A 21,899-nucleotide genomic window follows, 5' to 3' on the forward strand; every position below is an offset into this window, starting at 1 on the left:
AAAAACTTCATGAATTTATATGGGTTGAATTTGAATAGAGAACATGTAAAGGAACTATTGGAGCCTTTGAGGATATCTGTCACTAAGGGATAGGTGAAAAGAGGAGAAGCCATCAGGAAAGTGAATTTAAAGAATAGGGAATGCAATCTTACAGGAACTAGGTAGGGCTAGTAAGTGTGATCAGTAGTGTCAAATGTTTTAAGGTATGGCTGTGAGGGCTGAAAGCAACAAAACCCTTTACAAAACATTTGGTAGGTGTCCCTAGAACTGAGTGAAAAAAAAAAGGGGGAGAAGTAGAGAAAATCCATCAACTTAGAATGATAGTACTTCTATAAAAGAAAGCAATTGTTTGAATTTGGAGTGCCCTTAAGGATGATACTTACATTTGAATGTTTGATAATACTTATATTTAAATGTTTGTTCTGGAAATTGACCATACTTCAAACAAAATAACAAAACCATTTTGTGCAGATTCAAACTGACAACTTGGAGTTCTCCAGCTTTTTACCAGACTGCATACTGTGTATAGAGGAATCATTCAAATGATTTTTCTGATTGATACACAGTTAACAGCCCTAACAGTTTCCCTTTAAAGTTCCCATAGTTTGTGTGTCTCCATCTCCTTTTCCGGAAGGGCACAGTTCTGTGTTTTGACTTAAAATCCTAGCTCAGAGTAGGCATGTTGGCTTCTTTGGGGCTACAGGGTGAGAATAAACTGAGATGTTGATGATGCAGGCCAAAGAGTGAGGCTTATGGAGGTTGATGTTTGCAAAATGCAGCTGTTGCTAATCTCTTATTTTCCCCTTAAAGGTTTAACTTTTTTATTCAGCAAAAATGTGGATTCAGAAAAGCACCCAGGAAGGTTGAACCTCGAAGATCAGACACAGGAACAAGTAGTGAAGCATACAAGAGAAGTGCTTTGATTCCTCCCATAGAAGAAACAGTCTTTTATCCTTCTCCCTATCCTATAAGGACCCTTGTAAAGCCCTTGTTTTTTACTGTTGGGGTAAGTGCTTATGTAACTAGGAGTTACCTACCTTGCTGCTGCTATAGTAGTGAAATACTGTTTGTCTTATTTGGGCTCCCTTAAAGACAAGGGGAGGGGAACTTAAAGGATCCGGGTGGTGTCTGGGGTCATAAATGATGACGGGAGAACATGAATTTAATAATTGCTATTATTATTGTTAGTTTTTAGAGCGCAAATGCGCTTGCGTGAGTTGGGGAGTGTGGAGGGAGAGAATCTTAAGCAGCCTTCACACCAAGCATGGATCCAGTCATAGAGCTTGAGCTCACCACCCTGAGATCATGACTTGAGCGGAAAACAAGAATCAGAAGCTTAACCTATTGACCCACCCAGGTGCCTCTAATAATTGCTGTTAGAATCTGGTTCACTTAATGTATGCCCTGGAGAAGAAACTTATGGGCCTCTTATTTGAGATAACATTTCATGCGATATTTTGAATTTTATTTGAAATTCCTAGCTGTAAACAGGCCCAAGGGTATAGTAAAGTTAATAAATAGTTAAGTATTTTCTTCACCTAATAAGGTTTCACTATGCCTGATGTTCCTGTTCCTTCTCTTGGTTTTGTAAGAAGCAATGAAAATGAAATACTGTCCTTGGAACTATGTGTTGATCTTTCTCTCTTGAATTTATTTTGTGATATATTAATTTTGTATAGTTTACAGGCTGTGCATTTGGATCAGCTGCTATTTGGCAGTATGAATCACTGAAATCCAGGGTCCAGAGTTACTTTGATGGTATAAAAGCTGATTGGCTGGATAGCATAAGACCACAAAAGGAAGGAGACGTCAGAAAGGAGGTAAAGATAAACGTGGCTTTCTTTGTTCTAGTTGAGCACAAGTTTTGAAGTCTGGTTATTTGTGAAGTGTTAGTGATTGATAACATTTAGATCAGTAGATACAAAGTTACTGAACTTAATCTTCTTTAGAGTCATTTCATTGAAGTGAGTATCCACGCTTTATATATCTGGCAGTTTTGTACTTGATGGTGTTCTAGGAAGTTTGTCCCTCTACCCACATGTATCAAAAATCACTGTGGATAGTTGCTAAAAATTAATGTGTTAGGGGTCTCAGCTAAACTGAAGTTTAAGGCTACTGTTCTGCATTACCTCCTGGAATATTTTAGAGTATGTAGTAGAATCACAGGCAGTTTTTCAAAGCATCTGTGCCTTAGGTGTAGAGATATGTGGAAAAAGCCTCTCTGTGACATGTTTACATACCTCTGATAAATACCCACTGTGGAGTATTTCTAACTGCCCGGGGAATGAGGATGCAAGAAAAAGATACAAATATAGACCTTTCCATAATTTTACATGCAAGCTGGTGACCCTCTTTCAGTTTCTTAACTGATTTTTTACCAGCACTGCCTTTAAGATAAAACATATTTATTTCACTTGACAATACTTACTGAGCATTGAGGCCCTAAGTTAATATGTGGTTCATTTGGTTTTCATGCACTTTTGTTTTGGGTTTGTTTTTGTTTGTTTTGTTGCTCTTATTTTTTGATGACACATGCGTCTGCACTTGAGAGAAGGTTGCTGACCTCTTAATTTTCTCCTAATGATAATTCAAGGTTCTTCGAAGTATAAAGAAGTATTCATTCTTCATTTTCCCCATAGACGTATGCAGAAAGCCTGAACCTTACCTGTTTTAGAGAGGCTTTGTGTCAGAAGGACAATGGGTATAATTATTTGCAGGTGAAAGTGACAATAGCTAACAGTGATTTATTCAGCATCGCGTGTTTGAGAAGATAGTAACACTGATCTGTTCCATAATCCTGGATTCCTTAGAAAGCTACAGGTTTCCAGCATGTCTATATTATAAAGTTTTTTTTTTTTTTTTTGAAGATTTTATTTTGGAGAGCTTGAACGAGAGAGAGTGCGTGTGCGCACGTGCAAGTGCAAGTACATACATGTGCTTGAGCAGGGTAGGGCAGGTGGAGAGGGAGAGGCAGAGAATCTCAAGCAGATTCTACCCTGAGTGGAGCTCAATTTCACCACCTGGAGACCATGACCTGAGCTGAAACCAAGAGCTGGATGCGTAACCAACCGAGGCACCCAGGTGCCCTATGTTACAGTTTGATGGTTCACATGGTTCCCTAGAATGGTGAAAAGTGATACAAGCAAAAGACATAATCTTTATCCAAAGATGGATTGGTTTATAGTGAAATGATAGGTTATAAAATATAAAATCCATGCCCATTAAAGAAAAAACAATATCTAAATATAACATGGGAAGTGAAAGCCCTGGGAACCCCTGCCATACTGCTAAATGTATGGGGAGTAAGGTCTGAAAGCTCTTACACAAATTATAGATGTAAAAATGGCATGATTATATATGGGTCTGTAACTTTTTTTAAACCTTGGATTTCTGTATTAGTATCCAAAGTGTGGTTTAATATCATAATTAGAATATATTTTTTATTTTAAAACTTTAATCATGGAGAAATTTCAAACAAATATAAAACTAAAGAGAGAAAGTATAATGAACGCCTGTCATCCACCTTCAGTGATTATTGACATGGGGCCAACTTTGTTTCATTTAGTCCCCTTTGTTTCCTTTTCCGCCCTGCCACTGATTACTATAAAGCAAATCCTAGGCATATTTCAGTGTGTGTCTCTGAAAGATTAGGCTTCTCTCTTTTTCTGAACCTCAAGTTATTATTATACCTTAAAAGGTCGTTTTAGAAAATATTTTGGTTAGAATTTTAAAACTAGATTGGACCTGGTGAATAAATCATGTAAACTTGATACCTGTATATCTCTGATAGTGTGCTGGGTGCTTTGTTATTAATATTCCTCACAACAATATTGCTCCATATCTACTGTCTCCATTTTATAGATCAGAAAACTGAAGTTTAGAAGTAATCTGTCTGAGGTCACAGAGCTAAACAGTGACTCTGTGGAGAATATAGACTAAAGCCTGTGTGTGTCCATTTTACCACATACCTGTTAAATCTGTGTGTACTGGTAATTTTTGCACATGAGAAATCTTTTTATGCACAAAGCATTTTCTCTGTTTTTTCATATTCCTACCCTGAAAGTGTTTACCATATGGTGATAGGCAATTTTCCTTCTGTTTTAGATTAACAAGTGGTGGAATAACCTAAGTGATGGCCAGCGGACTGTGACAGGTTTGTGTTAGCTTACACGTTTTAGCCATTCAAGGGAAGAGAAATCAAACCAAAAGGTACAGTATGTCACAGTCAACAGCTTTTGTACCCTGCTCACCAGTGGTTTAGACGACAGTCTCTGTACCTTCAGGCTAATGTAGTAGTATAAAAAGTATTGTGGCTTAAAGGTGTACGTGATGCAGTGAGTCACTTATTTTCTAATTTTGATCTAGTATGTTACTGATCAAATAATCTATCTTTGTTGTAGAATCCTAGCTTGTGAAACAGGTTGAGTAATTACTTATCCTATTAAAGAAATTAAAGGGGACATTGATTAAGTACCTTCTTTATGCAGAATGCTTTATACACATTCTCTCCCTACCTCACAGGGTTGCTTACCGGGTAGTTATCTCCCTTTTTACCAATAAGGAAACTGGCTTTCAGAGAAGGAACTTTTCAGAGGTCACACTGCTAGTAAGTAGTAGAGCTAAGTTTTGAAACCCAGGTCTGTGTCATTCTAAAGCTAATCTTCTCTTTACTGCACCATGCTGTTTTCAAAGTCTTCATTTATTAAATCAATGTAAGCATGCCATGCATGTCACCATGATAATTTAATTTTTGTTCTTTGTAAATTTTTTCAGAAAGATAAATCTGGCTCTTCAAGGTAACAGTTGTACAATATTTTATGGACTTAGTTATTTGAGAAATTTGGGGAAATGGATTTGAAAGTCTAACAATTGTGCAGATAGGAAAAAAAAATCTTCTAGAGAAATAATAGCAAAATACTGCTTTTTCTTAAATATGGTTAGACTTAATGGTACTCTTAATCTTCTTTACCTACCTAAGAGGAGAAAAGGTGCTTATCTTTTCTCCTTTGGGCTCCTTCCTTTGTCTGGAAGGTTTACTTTTTCTGTCTCCGTGTTGGAACTTGAACTGGTCTTCAGGCTTATGGTTTGGACATTGCTTCCTGCAGGAAGTGTAACCCGGCCAAAGTCAGCTTGTTCCTGTGTGAGCTATAGGTAGAGACTACACCAGGTGGATTTGCCTCACAGTTATCTTTATTTGTACAAATAAGGATACCATGCGGAATAATTTCCAAATCCATGACTCCCTAAACAGGGGTAAACAGGCTCCTTTTATCATGGCTTGGGATGAATATCCAGAAGGGTAAAAGATTTTATTATAATGAAGCAGAGGTAACAGGCACTTGCTGATTCATCTGCATAGTGTTCCTCCTCAAATGTTTCTTTTTCTGTCACAGTAGTTCATTAGTTTTTAAAAGATGAAAGTGACAGGCAGAAGCTTCTGGGAGTTTCCTAAGTTCAGTGGGTCAGGGGGTCTTGCCAGTAACATAAGTGCTTGGATTTTTCTGAACTCATTGTGCTTTGTGATCATTTATTTTTTATTTTTTAAGATACTATTTATTTTAGGGGCACCTGGATGTCTCTGTTGGCTAAACATCATTCTTCATCTCAGGTCAGGGTCCTGGGATTGGCCTACATTGGCTCCCTGCTCATGGAGAGCCTGCTTCTCCCTTTGCCACGCTTCCTGCTCGTGCTCTCTCATTCTCTCACTCTCTCTCAAATACAGAAATAAATAAAATCTTAAAAAAAGATTCTGTTTGTTTTAGAGAGTGCTCATGTGTGAGTTGAGGGAGGAGCAGAGGGAAAGGGAGAAAATCCTTAAAGCAGACTCCTGCTGAGTGCAGACACCCACCCCTACCCCCCAACCCCTGACCTGGGGCTTGATCCCAGGACCCCAAGATCATGACCTGAGCTGAAATCAAGAGTCAGACACTTAACCAACCAAACCCTCCAGGTGGCCCACACTTTTTAATCATTTATAACACAACCTGCCTTATGTAATTGTACATGCAATGTCCTTGAGGACAATGAGAGTTTTCATTTTGTTATAGCAACTAGCACGTGTCTTGCACACACTAAACGCACTTGATTAAAATCTGTTAAGTAAATGATTATTGAATGGGCTCTTGAATCAAAGGATTGAGGTTTTCAAAGGTATATTGCCATACTGTAGAATTGATTAGTCAGTAAGGTCTTAATAAATATGATGCCTTCAAAGATAGCACTATAACAGCACATCTGTTTTCATTGGGATTAACAGGGAGGTTTTGGTTTATTTGCTTGTTTTCTGAACGTAACCAAAATTAACCTTAGGGTAGCCAAATTTTGATATTTTCAAAGTATCTCATAATTATTTGATACCTAGTGTTCTTTGAAGATGGTGAAGATTTTTATGGCATTAAATATTTGAAGAAACCTGGGATCAGAATTTAAAACATTTCTCATCCCAGTAAATAGCTTATTCAAAGAAGTTGGTATTTGGACACCACTGAAAATCTGATTTCTTTCCCCTAGCCTTTTGCTTTTCTCTTAAGTCAAATCAGTTATTTGGCACAAAGGACATCTCAATAGGGAGAGACGGACATTTTGATCTAACTAGCAACTTGAGTGTAAAGTGCTTTTGAACCACAGAAACATGAACAGTTATGCTAAATCCTTATTGTAAGATTATCTAAGTGATTTCTAAAGGCTGAGGAGTTGCTGCTCCTGGGAATCACTTTTTCACAGGTTCTAGAGAACTTTCCTTGATCTCCCCCAGCCCTCTTTGGTTGGTTTGGGATTTTTTTTTTTCTGGTATTAATCTTCATTATTACACAGAAATATCTCCCTAAGCTTAACATTGCTTTGAAAAAAATTTTTTTATACGTTCACTTGGTATTTGTGGGAGCATCCAGAAGCATTCTTCAAGTTAAAACTTATGCCTGGTGTTTTACACTTCAGCTAGTCTCGTGTTCTGTTGCCTTAATCTGCAAGAGTTTTAAGCCTATACTGGAGGTCCCTGGGCAAGCCCCAAGGAGAATATTTCCCTTACCTTTCTAGCTTTCAGGTATGCCTGTGATATACCTGCAAGGTTTTCCTGTTAGCTCAGCAGAATGCTGACTTTACTATTTTGGGATTCAGTTAAAACAGAAGAACCTGCCAAAATATTGTATTTGATGAAGGAGGGGATGGGAAGAGAAATTTAAGAAAACATTGCCCCATTTTTCTCTACTAGTCCATATCTATTATCAGCTCCAAAGTTAGTCACCACTGCACCCTAGGGCCTTGCCCCTTCTGTTCCAACCTCTAAAGTTTATTTTTTATTTATTATTTCTTAAGATTTTATTTTTAAGTAGCCTCTACACTCCATGTGGGGCTTGAACTCACAACCCAGACATCAAGGTTTCATAGTTTACCAACTGAACCTGCCAGGTGCCCCTAGTTTCAGTTTTCTTTACCCTTCTACCTTTCAAAGATTTTGAGCTGTACCTGCTGGATTAAGGTCTGCTTTCCTGTTCCTGAAGTTTCTGGTAAGGCAGTGCTCACTGGATCTAGCTAATCTTAACCTTTTAATTTGCCACTGTTCGTGAAATTCTTGACTTCTCAGGTTTCAGAAGTTATTTCTGGGTAAAGAAAAACAAAACTAATGTTTGAGTGCCAGTTAAGGTTCAAGTACTAGGGTAGGTACTTTACATGCATGCTATTATTCTTATTATTAATCTTAATTGTAAGAGCCCTGTTAGTGGTATTCTGATTGTTCAGATGGGGTAACTGAGGCTCAAAGAGGTTGAATAACTTGTCTGAGCTAACACAGCTAGAAAGAGTAGTGATGGGGAATAAACTTTTTTTTTTTTTCAAACTCCATTCTTAATATACTTCTTGTTATATCTTTTCACTTTCTACTATAGCATATCACCATTAAATTACCTTTCTGGTGAACCACACTGCCTGCTCCCAGCCCACGGTATCTGGGTGTTTATATTGAAAGCCCAAATTGTAGTGACTTGTCCCAAGACAGCAGGCTGGCACTCAGGGATGAAAAGGAGCCCTTTTCGTCTACTTAGGTTAGTCTTTATCATTGTAAAATGAATAAATGTGCATTGTAACAGGTTAAAATCATGTTAAAGAATATGAACAGTGAAAAGTCTCTGTAACTGGAGACATCCCCATAATAATTACTGCCTTTTTAGTTACACTTGTGTGTTCTTCCAAAGTGTTTGTATATAGGCATTGATGCTTCTTTGCACCTGAATTTTTTTTGATTCTCTTAATATTTTAGAGGACATTGTATCGATACAAGTAGGTCTGTTCTGTTTTATTGAAGTATATTGCACATGTCAGATGTACAGTTTTCACAAACTGAACACATCCATGTAATTAGAACCCAGAGCAAGCAATGGAAATTACCAGCACCCTGGGCTCAGAATATTCTTTTTGATAGCATTGTAGTAGTTCATGCCAATGAATACTATGTAGCAAATCTTCTCTTAATTGGTATTTAGGTTGGTTGTAGTCTTCTATAAATAATACTGGAGTGAATATGGTTATAGAGAGGTATTTGCACCCTTTGCAAGCATTTTTTTTAGGATGAGTTACTGGAAATAAACTTGTTGGGTCAGGGTATATACATTTAAAATTTTATGTGTTGTGAAGTTGTCTTAAAATAGTATACCAATTTAAATATCCTTTAAGTATAAGTCATTTAAGTCATTTATTTCTAAAAGTTGCTCACACAGGAGGTTACATATTCTCATCTACAGGGAAGATGCAGAGAAATAACCCCTTCTGTGGTTAGTTTGTAAAGGTCTTCATCTCCTTTACTGTGAATTTGTCCCATTCTTTCTTTCCATCTGTCCTTATCATTTTCTAACTGCATTCCAGTTGGAGGATTTAAGGTGGATGGTCTTTCTGGATTTCTTCCTGACTCCAGGAAGCTGTGGGACCAGTGCTTAACTAGTTTTGTTGATACTGCCCAGGAAAAGAAATTGTAGTCACTGTCTGAGGCCAACCCTGTATGAGGTTGATCCTGTGCCTATAGTCCTGGTTCTCAGGGAACCTGAGGTAGGGGACCACTTGAGCTCAGTTCTTTGGTTGTCATGTATGTATATACTGCTCAGTGTCTGGACTGGCCAGGTCTAGTTTCCTTCAGGTAGAAAAGCTGTGGGAGGGGGTGAGCTGGCCCACCACATGAGCAGAGAGTATTCTGTACTTAGCTACTGGACTCCAGGTGGGATTGTGGGTCCTTTTTCAGAAAAAGAGAAAAAGAGGTAGTCTTACCTTCCTTGGGCTAAGGAAAATAGACTGAGATTACTGAACCAAGCAGTGATTTCTAAATTGTGGTGTATTTCTTTCAATCAAGATATTATTCACATATCTTAAAATTTGCCTTTTAAAAGAATGCAGTTCAGTGGTTTTTACTGAATTCATAGGATTGTACAACTGTCATCTAATCCCAGAACATTTTCTTTATCGCAAAAAGAAACTCCATACCTATTAACAGTCATTCCCCATTCCCGTCCTCACTTCAGCCCTAAGCAGCCTATTATCTGTTTTCTTTCTTTATGGATTTGCCTGTTCTGTACATTTCATGTAAATGGAATCACCTATGTGGCCTTTTGTGTCCACTTCATTTACTTAGTGTCATGTTTTCAGGGTTGATCGATGTTGGGGCATGTGTCAGTACTTCATTTCTTTTTATGGTCAGATAATATTCCATTATGTGGATATATCCTGTTTTGTTTACTCATCTCTTGATGGACATTTGAGTTATTTTCATTTTTTGGCTGTTATGATAATGCAGTGGGCTTTTTAATGTACATTTTCATGTAGACATGTTTTCATTTCTTTTACTAATATATACCTCAAATGGAATCATTGGGTCACGTGGTACTCATGTTTAACTTTTTAAAATTGTGGTAAAAATGTAAAAGGTACCATGTTAACCATTTTTAAGAGTACAGTTCAGTAGTGTTAAGTATGTTTACAATGTTATGAAACATAGAACTTTTTTGTCTTGTAAAACGGAAAGTCTTTTTTTACTTTTCCTCTTCCCCCTCAGCCTCTAGTAACCACCATGCCACTTTGTTTCTGTAAACTTGACTGTAAACCTCATTTAAGTGGAATCAAACAGTACTTACCTTTTTCGACTGGCTTATTTCACTTAGCATAATGTCCTCAAGGTTCATCCATGTTGTAGCTTGTGATAAGAGTTCCTTCCTTTTTGAGGCTAAATAATTTATTTCATTGTGTGTATATACCATATTTGTTCATGCATTCATTCATCGACAGACACATTTGAGTTGCTTCTATGTCTTGGCTATTGTGAATAGTGCTGCTATGAACATGGATATGCAAATAGCTCTGAGGTCCTGCTTTCAGTCCTTTTGGATATATACCCAAAAGTGGGATTGCTGGATTATGTGGTAGTTCTGTTTTTAATTTTTTTTTTTTTTTAAAGATTTTGTTTATTTGACAGAGATCACAAGTAGGCAGAGAGGCAGGCAGAGAGAGAGGAGGAAGCAGGCTCCCTGCTGAGCAGAGAGCCCGATGCGGGGCTCAATCCCAGGACTCTGGGATCATGACCTGAGCCGAAGGCAGAGGCTTTAACCCACTGAGCCACCCAGGCGCCCCTCTATTTTTAATTTTGTGAGGAATTTCCAATACTGTTTTCCATAGCAGTTGTACCATTTTATTTTATTTTTAAAGATTTTACTTTTAAGTAATCTCTACATCTGACATGGGGCTCGAACTTACAACCCCGACATCAAGAATCACATGCTCTGCTGAGTGAGCCAGGCAGGCGCCCTGTGGTTGCACATTTTACAGTCACACCAGCAGCGCACAAGAACAAGAGTTCTAATTTCTCCACATCCTTGGCAGCACCTGTTACTTGCTTGTCTGTTTTTTTGATAGTAGCCATCCTAATGGGTGTGTGGTGACACATTGTGGTTCTGATTTGCATTTCTCTGATGGTTAGTGATGTTGCACATCTCTTCATACGCTTGTTGGCCTTTGTTTTTAGATAAATGTTTCAGTCTTTTGCCTATTTTAATCAGGTTATTTTACTTTTTTGTTGATTGGAGGAGGTTTTTTTTTGTTTTGTTTTGTTTTAATATATTCTAGATATTAACCCTTTATCAGGTAAATGATTTGCAAATATTTTCTCTCATTCTGTAGATTGCCTTTTCACTGTGTTGATTGTGTACTTTGGACAAAAATTTATTGTGGGTTTGGTTTTACTTTTTGGTTTTTGATTTTTGATTAATTTTTTTTTCCAGAGAAAGTGGGGCAGGGCGGGGGGAGTCGAGGGACAGAGGGAGAGGGAGAGAGAGAGAGAGAATCCCAAGCAGGCTGCATGTTCAGCGAGGAGCCCCACATGACCTGAGCCAAAATCATGACCTGAGCCAAAATCAAGAGTTGGACACTCAACCAGCTGAGCCACTAAGGCGTCCCTGGACGAAAGTTTTTAGGTTTGATGTCCCATTTGTCTATTTTTGCTTGTGTTGCCTATGCTTTTGGTGTCATAGCAAAGAAATTGTTACCAAGTTCGGTGTTACAAGGCTTTTCCTCTATGTTTTCTTCTAGAAGTTTTATAGCTTTTGCGTTCACATTTAGGTCTTTAATCCATTTTTAGTTAGTTTTTGTATATGGTTTAAGAGTCCCAAGTTCATTCTTTTGCATGTGGTTATCTACTTTTCCCCATGTTTTCTTTTTGAAGAATTGCCAGATTGTTTTCTAAAGTCGCTACAACGTTTTACGTTCCCCCAAGAACTGTAGGACGATTCCATTTATTGCCTGCCCCCTTTTTTTTTCTAATATTATCAGTGACTACATATTTTTTGGTATTTTATTGTGGTAAAATATACAAAACATAAAATTTATCATTTTAGCTGTTAAGTGTACAATTTAGTGGCATGAAGTACATTCACAATGTTGTGCAGCCATTACCACCATCCATTTCCAAAATTTTTTTCATCCCAAATAGAAACACTATACCCATTAAATAATTTCCCATTTCCCTTTCCCCTTAACCCCTGGTGACACTATTCTGTTTCTGTTTTTGAATTTGCCTATATCTCATATAAGTGGAATTATAAAATACATTTTTTGTGTTTGGCTTCTTTTGCTTAGCATACTGTTTTTAAGGTATTGTACATATTTTAGCATGTATCGGAATTTCTTTTTTTTTTTTTTTTTTAGGCTTAATCATTTTGCATTATGTGTGTACACATTTTGTTCATCTGTCAGTGGGTATTTGGGTTGTTTCAATCTTTGGCTATTATGAATTATGCTCCTATGCACATTCATGTACAAGTCTCTATTTTGAGTCCCTTCTTTCAGATCTTTGGGTATATAGTTAGAGGTGGAATTGTTGGATCAAACAATAATCAATGTTTAATTTTTGAGGAACTGCGAAACTGTTTTTTAGAGTGGCTGTACCATTTTACATTCTTACCAGCAAGGCACAAGAGTTTCAGTTTCTCCATCATATTCTTGCCAGTTCTGATTTCCTTTTTTTTTTTTTTTTTTTTTAAAGCCATCCTAATATGTGTCAAGTGGTATGTCATGGTTTTGACTTGCATTTCCTTAGTGACTAGAAATGCTAAGCATCTTTTTGTGGCAATTGTCCATTCATTTCTTTTTGAGGGAGCAGGAGGGGAGGTTGGAGGGAGGGAGAGAATCTTAAGCAGGCTCCATGGAGTCTGATGCGAGGCTCAGTTTCATAACCCTGAGATCATGACCTGAGCCAAAATCAAGAGTCTGGATGCTTAACTAACTGAGCCACCCAGGGACCCCTGTCCATTCATTCTTATTTGGAGAAATGTCTGTTTACATACTTTGCCTGTTTTTTGAGTTGTCTTTTTATTGAGTTGTAAGAGTTCTTTATATATTCTGGATCCTAGATCCTTATTAAATATATGATTTGCAGTATTTTTTCTTATTCTCTGAGTTGTCATCACTTTGTTAATAGTGTTTTTTGAAGCGCAATGTTTCTAAGTTTTATTTATTTTTAATCAAAATATAGTTGACACAATATTACATTAGTTTTAGGTATACAACAGGCATTTGACAACTTTATACTTTGTGCTATGACAAATGTTTTTAATGTTGATGACATCCATTTCATGTATTTTTTTATTTTGTGCTTTAACAATCACGTCAAGAAAATAGTGGTCTAATTCAGCATCACAAGAATTTGTACCTGAGTTTTCTTCAGAGCATATTGTAGTTTTAGCTCTTAGGTTTAGGCCTTTGGTTCATTTTGAGTTAATGTTTGTAATTGGTTTGAGATAGGGATCCAAATTCGTTCTTTTGTGGATGGGTATCCACTTGTCCCAGCACCATTTGTTGAGAAGACCATTCTTTCCCTATTGATTTGTCTTGGGACCACAGTAAAAAAAAAAAAAAACAGTTGACCATAAATGCGTGGATGTACTCTGGATTCTCAGTTCTGTTCCATTGATCTGTATGTCTATTGTTATGCTAGACTGTCTTGATTACCATAGCTTTGTGTTGTAAGTTTTCAGATTGGGAATAGTGAGTCTTCCAATATGGAATATTACATTGGTTATATGTTGAACCAATTTTGCATTCTTGAGATAAATTCCACTTGTTTATGATTTATAATCCTTTTTATGTGCTACTAGGTTTGGTTTGTTAGTATTTCCTGAGGGCTTTCGATCTGTGTTCATAAGGGGCTGTTACAGTGACTGTCATATGTTGAATCAGTTTTGCATTCTTGGGATAAATTGTACTTGGTTTGGTTTGCTGGTATTTTCTTAGGAATTTTTCTATTCATGTTCATAAAAGATATTGGTAGTTTTCTTGTGATGTCTTTGGTTTCGATATGAAGGTAATACTGGCTGCATAGAATGAGTTGAGAAATGTTTTTTCCTCTTCTCTTTTTTGGAAGCATTTGAAAAGGTTTGGTGTTAATTCCCATTTATCTTTGCTAGAATTTGCCATTTGTAATAAATTTAATAGTGTCCTCACAAAAATTCACGTCCACCCAGAAATTCAATGTTACTTTATTTGAAATAGGATCTTTGCAGATTAACTGTAAGTTACATTGAGATCATACATTGAGTTATAGTGAGAGCATACTAAATTTAAGATGGGCCCTAAATCCAATTATTTGTGTCCTTACAACAAGAGAAGACAAAAAGACTTACAGAAAAGAAGGTCATGGGAAGAGATTGAGGCAGAGATTGGAGTGATGCAGCAATAAGCTTAAATAATGGCCAAGAATAGTCAAGAGCCACCAGAAGCTAGGAAGAGGGAAGAAAGGAGTCTTCCTTGTCTTTAGAAAGAAGCATGACCTAGCAACAACTTGATTTCAGACTTCAAGCCTCCAGAACTTTAAGAGAATACATTAATGTGGTTTTAAGTCACCAAGTGTGTGGTAATTTATTATAGCAGCCCTAGGAAAGTAATAAACCAGTAAAGCTGTCTAGTCCTGGGCTTTTCTTTGTGAGAAGGTTTTTGTTTTTGTTTTTCATTATTATTACAAATTCAATCTCTATATCTTATAGGCCTATTCAGAGTTTCTGTTTCTTGAGTCAGTTTCAGTAGTTTGTGTCTTTCTGGGAATTCATGAATTTCATCTAAGTTCTCCTTTGTTGTAGACAATTGTTTATAGTATTCCCTTATAATCCTTTTTTGTTTCTGTAAAGGTCAGTAGTAACATTCTGCTTTCATTCCTAGTTTTAGTAACTTGAGGAGTTTTTCTGGTCATTCTCCCTAAAGGTTTGTCAATTTTGTTGGTCATTTCAAATAACCAACTTTTGGTTTCATTGATTTTTTTTTTTTTCCTATATCTTCATTCATCCAAACTTTCTGCTTGCTTTGCATTTGCTTTTTTTTTTTTTTTTTAAGATTTTATTTATTTGACAGAGATACAGAGATCACAAGTAGGCAGAGAGGCAGGCAGAGCAAGGAGAAGGGAAGCAGGCTCCCTGCTGAGCGGAGAGCCCAACGTGGGGCTTGATCCCAGGACCCTGGGATCATGACCTGAGCCAAAGGTAGGCTTTAACCCACTGAGCCACCCGGGCGCCCCTGGATTTGCTTTTTTTATTTTCCTAGTTTCTCAAGGTGGAAGGTTAGATTATTGATTTGAATTCTTTATTCTTTTTTAATGTAGCATTCACGACCTACTTTTGCTGTGCTCTGTAAATTTTAGTATTGTTTTAGCAGCTTAGGTTGTCATAACAAAATGCCATAGACTGGGTAGCTTAAGCAACAGAAAATTATTTTCTTATTTGGAAGGGTGGGGGCGCCTGGGTGGCTCAGTTGTTAAGCGTCTGCCTTTGGCTCAGGTCATGATCCCAGGGTCCTGGGATCAAGCCCCACATCGGGCTTCTTGCTCAGGGGGGAGCCTGCTTCTCCCTCCCCCACTCCCTCTGCTTGTATTCCCTTTCTTGCTGTATCTCTATAAAATAAATAAATAAGTAAAATCTTAAAAAATTTGGAAGGGTAGAAGTCTAAGATCAAGGGGCCATCATGGTTGGATTTTTGTGAGAATTCTTCTCTCCTCCGCCACCTTGCTGTGTCATATGGCAGGGGGAGAGAGCAAGAGCAAGCTCTTTGGTATCTCGCTTATACAGAAACCGATCCCATCATAGAGGCCCCAACCTCATGACCGCATCTAAATCTAATTACCTCCCAAACCATCACTTTAGGGCTTAAACATACCAATCTTAGTGGAAAATAATTCAGTCCATAGCAGCTATGTTATATTTTTGTTTTCATTGATTTCAAAGTACTTCCTAATTTCCCTCATGATTTCTTCTTTGTCCCACTGGTTATTTAGGAGTGTGTTAATTTCCGCATATTTATGACTTCTTCCAATGTATTATTGATTTGTAATTTCATTCCATTGTGGTCAGAGAACATACTTTGTATAATTTCAGGGTTTTAAAAATTTTTGAGACTTGCTTTGTGGCTGAATAAATGGTTTGTCCTGGATAATGTTACATGTGTGCTTGAAAGGAATGTATTGTCTGTGGTTTTTCTTGAGATTTTGGTTTCTTTTTAAGATTTATTTGAGAGGGAGTGAGAGAAAGAACATGAGGAGAGGGAGAAGCAGGCTCCGTGGATGTGGGGCTCGATCCCAAGACCCTGGGATCATGACCCAAGTGGAAAGCAGACACTTAACGACTGACCCACCCAGCCCCCCCCCCCCAATTTTTTTTTTTAAGATTTTATTTATTCACTTGAGAGAGGAAGCACAAGTTGGGGAAGGGGGAGTAGTGATTCCCCGCCCAACGTGGGGCTTGCTCCCAGGACCCAGAGATCATGACCTGAGCTGAAGGGAGATGCTTAACCAGCTAAGCCACCCAGGGGCCACTTAAGGTTTTATTTTTGAATAATCTCCACACACAGTGTGGTGCTCAAACCCACAAACCCAAGATCAAGAGTCACATGCTCTACTGACTGAGCCAGCTGGTGTCCCAAGAATGTATTTTCTTGTTTATTTTTTTTAAAGTAAGCTTCACCCCCAGTGTGGAGTCCAACATGGGGCTTGAAATCACCATCCTGAGATCAAGACCTGAGCTTAGATCAAGAGTCAGACACTTAGGCAACTGAGCCATCCAGGCGAACCTGTTGAGCGTTTTATAGATGTCTGTCAGGCCTAGTTGGTTTATAGTGTTCTTCAAGACTTGATTCCTTGCTCGTCATCTAATCTATTATTGCAAATAAGGTATTGAAGTCTCCAGGTATTATTGTTGAACTGTTAATTTTTCCCTTTTGTTTAATTTTTGCTTTATATATTTTGGGATTCTGTTGTTAGGAGCATGTATGTTTATAATAGCTATAATGATATATCAAGAAGATGTTACATCTTTTATCGTTACATAGTGTCCTTTGTGTCTCATAACAAATACTGTCTTAAAGTCTTATTTTTTCTTGTTACGCTTATGGTGTACAAGATCCCAGGAATATATTGAGGTATAAGCTCCGGTGGACATTTCATTCCTCACTTTTCCTTTTAAGATTTTTGGCCTTTTGTTTATTCCAAATATTATCCACCATCTTAGGCAGCCATGAACTTAAAACACCTGCCTGTAATCATTTTTGACAAATGCCCCCTGGGAAAAGGAATTTTGCACTTGAGGATCCAATCAAGTCAAATAAAGACAGCCTTGCAAGTGGGGTCTTGCAGGGAACTATTACCAGATAGGTCAGATAGTAACAATTTCTGGGAATGAGGCTTTGAAAGAGTTCCAGTTTCCTGTGCTACCTCTCATGGTTTTGAGGCTCCATGGGAAATGTGGATTGTTTTCATAGCTTACAGCTTCAGCTTGTAGCTGGAAAGTAAGGGATGGAACCAGGGCAAGTTAAAATGCCCCAAATTTGCTGTTCCTATTGAGATTCATCATTTTTCTTAAATGCTGAGTTGCTGTAAGCCTTTAGTTAGTTTTCAGAGTTCTGAAAAAGTTGATTCTGACAGTTTTTGCCAATTTTTTCATTGCTTTGTGAAGGAGAGAATTTTTCAAGGTCCTTACTTCATTATGGTCACTAATGTAATCCATTGCATCCCTTTTGGTAAAGGTAGGTGTTGAGGCAGCAGCAAACTTCCTAAATCAGCAGTGTCAGACTTGTCCAAGAGTTTTACTGGGTCAGGAGGAGAGTAACACTCCTTCTAAATGGAGATACAGGTAAAGGCCTTAAGCAGTTCTACTTCTCAAAGGAAAAGGAGGAGGAAGGAACCATTATTTGAGTTTCTGCATACTAGGTGCATGTAGTATTTTTTTTAAAGCCTCACTACAACTTTTATAAGATACAGGAAGATAGATAAGATTTATAAGATATATATAAAATCCCCATTTTACAAATGAGGTAACTAAAGTGAAGGGGATGAAATGTAGACCACAAAGCAACTAAGTGGCACATCCACTTTCTACTTTAGAGAAGGCCATTCCCTTTCATTTATGGGTTTTCACTGTGTGACTGCTGCATTTATGTTTTCTCATTTAATCAGCACTCAACTCTTTTATAGTAGATTTTATTACCCCTAGTTTATAGAAGAGGAAACTGAGGCTGAAGGGGGTTAGGCTTCTTGCCTTGGTTATAGTATAAGTAAGACAGAGTCAGTTCTGCTGGGCGCCTTTACCCATTTCTTTAGATAATGTGCAGTGCTGCTTCTGGCCTAGGATTACCACATATCCTCTCCTGGTCACTGGCTTCTGGGGACCAACCATGCTGTTTCCAAGATAAAGAGCCCTTTGTCTGGTCTGAAGTCCTAGAGTGACCAAGGTCAAAAGAAATCCTGTTGGCTATCCATGTCTTTGTGTATAGTAGAAAGAGCCCTAGATTAGGAATTCTGGCTTGGCCACTGAATTTGGCTCTGAAAATTTGTATCTTTTAGAGCCCAAGTTTTCTCATCTATAATTGACCTTCAAAATAGGATATGCATGGAGGAAAATAACTGCATTTTACTTTTGTAATTTCTTTTTAATTTGTGAGCATATTACAATGATTTGTGTGTGTAGTTTGGGTATGCATGTTTAGTTCTCTGATGGGATTCTTAATCGTATTATGAAGTGAGGGGTTTAACTACAATGTGTTCCAGTGCCAATATCCTGTCATGTTTTACCAAAAAAGGCCTCTTAGATTTGGGTTGAATGCTTGGTGATGATAACTCTTTGATTACTGTTAACCTTGATATCTTTGGTTATCTTACCCTTTTGTAAGTCTTTTCCCTAGTTGTAATCTCTTCAGCCAGAGACACACTCTACTTCTGTGCAGTGCTGTGGTGCTTGCAGTTTCCAGAAGTGTGTGTTGTCACTAGTTTCAGAAAGTAGCCTGCGGAACACATAGGGTAGTTGTTGCCATTTTCCAGCCTAGCAGGCAGTATCGGGAACCCCATCTTGCTTTCTTCGCATTGTACCACAATTGGAGCTAACTGTTTAGCCCTGATTATCTTTTGTGATCATGGAAGCGTGGGGCCAGGCTATCCTCAGGGCTTCTTTATGCCAAGATACCAGTCACTATGTACAGGAGCCTAGACCTCAGAGAATTCTCTGGGTAATAAAGATGTGTAACTCTTCCACAAGAAGCTAAGAAAACCCAAGCAACACTAATCACTGCTCACTTCCTTAGGATAAACCTTCTGAGGTCTGTTGCTCCATCTGAGGAGGCTCCACCCTTCCTTTGCCCACCCTCCCTGCCCAGGGTTTCAGGCTCCTCATTGGGAGGTATACATAGTCCTCTTACTTGCCTTGCTTGTGACCTCTTTTCCGCATCCTTTCATGAGTACTGTCCTCACCATCTTTGAAAGTGTTGTGACGCACCACCAGTTGTAAGATGCATCCTGATTATAGATACTAAAATGGAGAGAATCTGTGAATCTGTGAAAAATGGTAGCTTCCTTTCCTACCTAATGGTCAAATGGGAGAGCAAAACCTGGAGAGACTAGTAATGCTGAGGTACAGTTGAGAGCCTTACAGAGTGAGCAAACACAGAAAGCCAAAGGTAACTATAAGATGTAGCAGCCTGTGGGGATCATACAATGAATATCTTCTAAAATAAATCCTCTTACCAGGCTGTTACTGGAATCAGTGCTTACTGTCACTGAAGAAGGTGAAAGAGCTAGCTGCCTCTTGCTGAAAGAAACTGGGGGAATGAGTAAATGTTTAAATTCCTTTAATTCAAGTAGATAAGTGCCTAGTACATGGGCAAGGAGTTGTGGTGCCTTAAAATTAATGTCTTTTTTAAAGTTTGTAGTTTTTAAGAAAAACTTGATTTTTCACAAAAATGTAATGGAATAGTTAATTCTATCATTAAATAATAAACCTACTCAATTTAGTGGTAGTTCTAGCAACATTAGTTCTTGCAGAAAAACGAAATGGTCACCCAACTTCCACATGTAAACAGTTTCAATAGCAGTTGGAAAATTCTTCCAGATTATTCCTGAATTCTTATTTGACAAATATTTTTTTTTTTTTGACAAGTATTTTTCTTAGACAAGTGGATCTTCATTTATCCAGATGATACATAGATATTTCTATAAGTTTAAGAAGTATATTATTCCATGTGGAAAAAGAAGCTTATTATATGATAAATAGCTTTTCTGGTCCTGGCCGAAGAACCTAATGCTGTACATTACCTGTCTCTGGCTTGGCCATTTTCAAACAATAATTATATACCTGATTGTTGTTTATTGAGAAGAGTAAACCTTTCTGTAGAGGTAAAAATATGGATCTAAGTGAAGGAAGTCAGCTTCTAGGGCATTTGCAGTTTCCTAGGAATTTTCCAACTGTACCAGTGCGTATAGTTTGATACTTGAAAACATTGATTTCACTTACTTTCCATAACTTGCTCTCCCTTACCCCCCACCAAGTATATAATATTCTTAAATGTGGTAGAAAATCTTATTCAGGTGGACTTTCAGACTTTCTTTGTTCCTATTTTTAAAGTCCCTAAGTTATATGTTTTCATTTTGTAGGTATCATAGCGGCAAATGTTTTTGTATTCTGTTTATGGAGAGTACCTTCTCTACAGCGGACAATGATCAGATATTTCACATCCAACCCAGCCTCAAGTAAGTCTACTCATGACTTTATTTTGAGGTAGAGGTAATATGAAAGAAATAGGTTTTATGTCAATTGAAATGCTATAAAAAGGGTGAGTTACTTGTCAACAATTATAAGCAAAATCCAGAAGATAGACTGTAAGTTCCTTGAGGAAAGGGACCTCATCTCTCTTAGTCTTATGTCCCAGGTACTTAAAATGCATCTTGTACATAGTAGATACGTATTTTTTAATGACACAAGATCTATGATCACTATAAGTTTGCTCTTGGGAGGATACTATTATACAACTTCATATCTGTAGTAAAAATAGCTTACTAATTCTTTTTCTAGGTAATTTTTGCCATAAGGAAAAGTTGCTTTCATTGAACTGAGAATTTTTATTGGGTACTTACTAAATAGAAGAAATTTAAGATAAGTTTTTACCACCTTGAAAAATACTATGGTAAACCATCTTATTTAAACTTTTTAATTGGCTCTGTTTTTGTTTCTTATTTTGAGTTTTTCATAATAGTAATGAAAAAAATTTAAAACAGATCGTTTTTAGGTCATGGCTGTGTGTCCTGTGATTACCAGACTTTTTTTGTTTTTTTCCTCTTATAGAGGTCCTTTGTTCTCCAATGTTGCTGTCAACATTCAGTCATTTCTCCTTGTTTCACATGGCTGCAAATATGTATGTTTTGTGGAGCTTCTCCTCCAGCATAGTGAACATTCTGGGTCAAGAGCAGTTCATGGCAGTTTACTTATCTGCAGGTAAAAAGCTTTAATCTGGGGATCTTTCAGCGTATAAGCATTTTACCTACCTGGTAAATAGTAGGAAGGAAGGGAATGATTATAGCCATATTCTACACATGAAGGTTGTGTATAGAGAATCGTACAAACTATATAGAGAAGGATATCACAGATCAGCGGGGTTATCTTTTCTGCTTCTCAGCTTCTCATTTTGCTGGTTTCTTCTTAGATTATTTAGGTATGTTTAGTTTTAAGTCAGGATAGGCAGGAGTTAAGGTTTAGTATAGAATTTAAGAATGTCATTTTATCTCATTAGGCCTTGGTTTCTTTAGCTCAGGTCCACCGTTTTATGAATAGGTGCTTCCCAGACTCCCTGGCTGTCTCAATCATCTGGATCTTTGTCAAATAACTTTAAGCTCATTTACCACAGTGTGATCACTTTCCAGAAAGCTTTAGATGAGAACTTTGTAATAATTAAACTGTTAAGAATGAGTTTATTCTCTCTTTGCTGCAAACATGCATCTTAGTTTGGAACCACTCCAGTCAGTCCTGGAGATAATAACATCATTTCCTTATTTCAATTAGGAAATGGTAGTACTGGATTCTAGGTTCCTAGCTGCTATTAAACTGACAAGTGGTCAGTTAAATTTTACCTGTTTG

General features: G+C 37.5%; 1 protein-coding gene across 4 annotated transcripts in view; it reads left to right on the forward strand.

The window, feature by feature from the left end:
- LOC111150232 (presenilin associated rhomboid like) overlaps nucleotides 1–21,899 on the forward strand; it is a 49,664-nt gene that overhangs the window by 9,267 nt on the left and 18,498 nt on the right. For 2 of the 4 annotated variants that reach the window (XM_022507659.1, XM_022507667.1), the window contains exons 2-6: nucleotides 811–1,006; nucleotides 1,680–1,820; nucleotides 4,105–4,153; nucleotides 20,423–20,518; nucleotides 21,111–21,260. In XM_022507659.1, the coding sequence (XP_022363367.1) occupies nucleotides 811–1,006; nucleotides 1,680–1,820; nucleotides 4,105–4,153; nucleotides 20,423–20,518; nucleotides 21,111–21,260 (632 nt within the window). The remainder of the gene's footprint in view (nucleotides 1–810; nucleotides 1,007–1,679; nucleotides 1,821–4,104; nucleotides 4,154–20,422; nucleotides 20,519–21,110; nucleotides 21,261–21,899) is intronic. The other 2 variants (XM_022507675.1, XM_022507684.1) reach the window with 1 other exon arrangement.

Source organism: Enhydra lutris, unplaced genomic scaffold, assembly GCF_002288905.1.
Source record: "Enhydra lutris kenyoni isolate GAN:26980312 unplaced genomic scaffold, ASM228890v2 scaffoldscaffold2, whole genome shotgun sequence".
Taxonomy (NCBI): domain Eukaryota; kingdom Metazoa; phylum Chordata; class Mammalia; order Carnivora; family Mustelidae; genus Enhydra; species Enhydra lutris.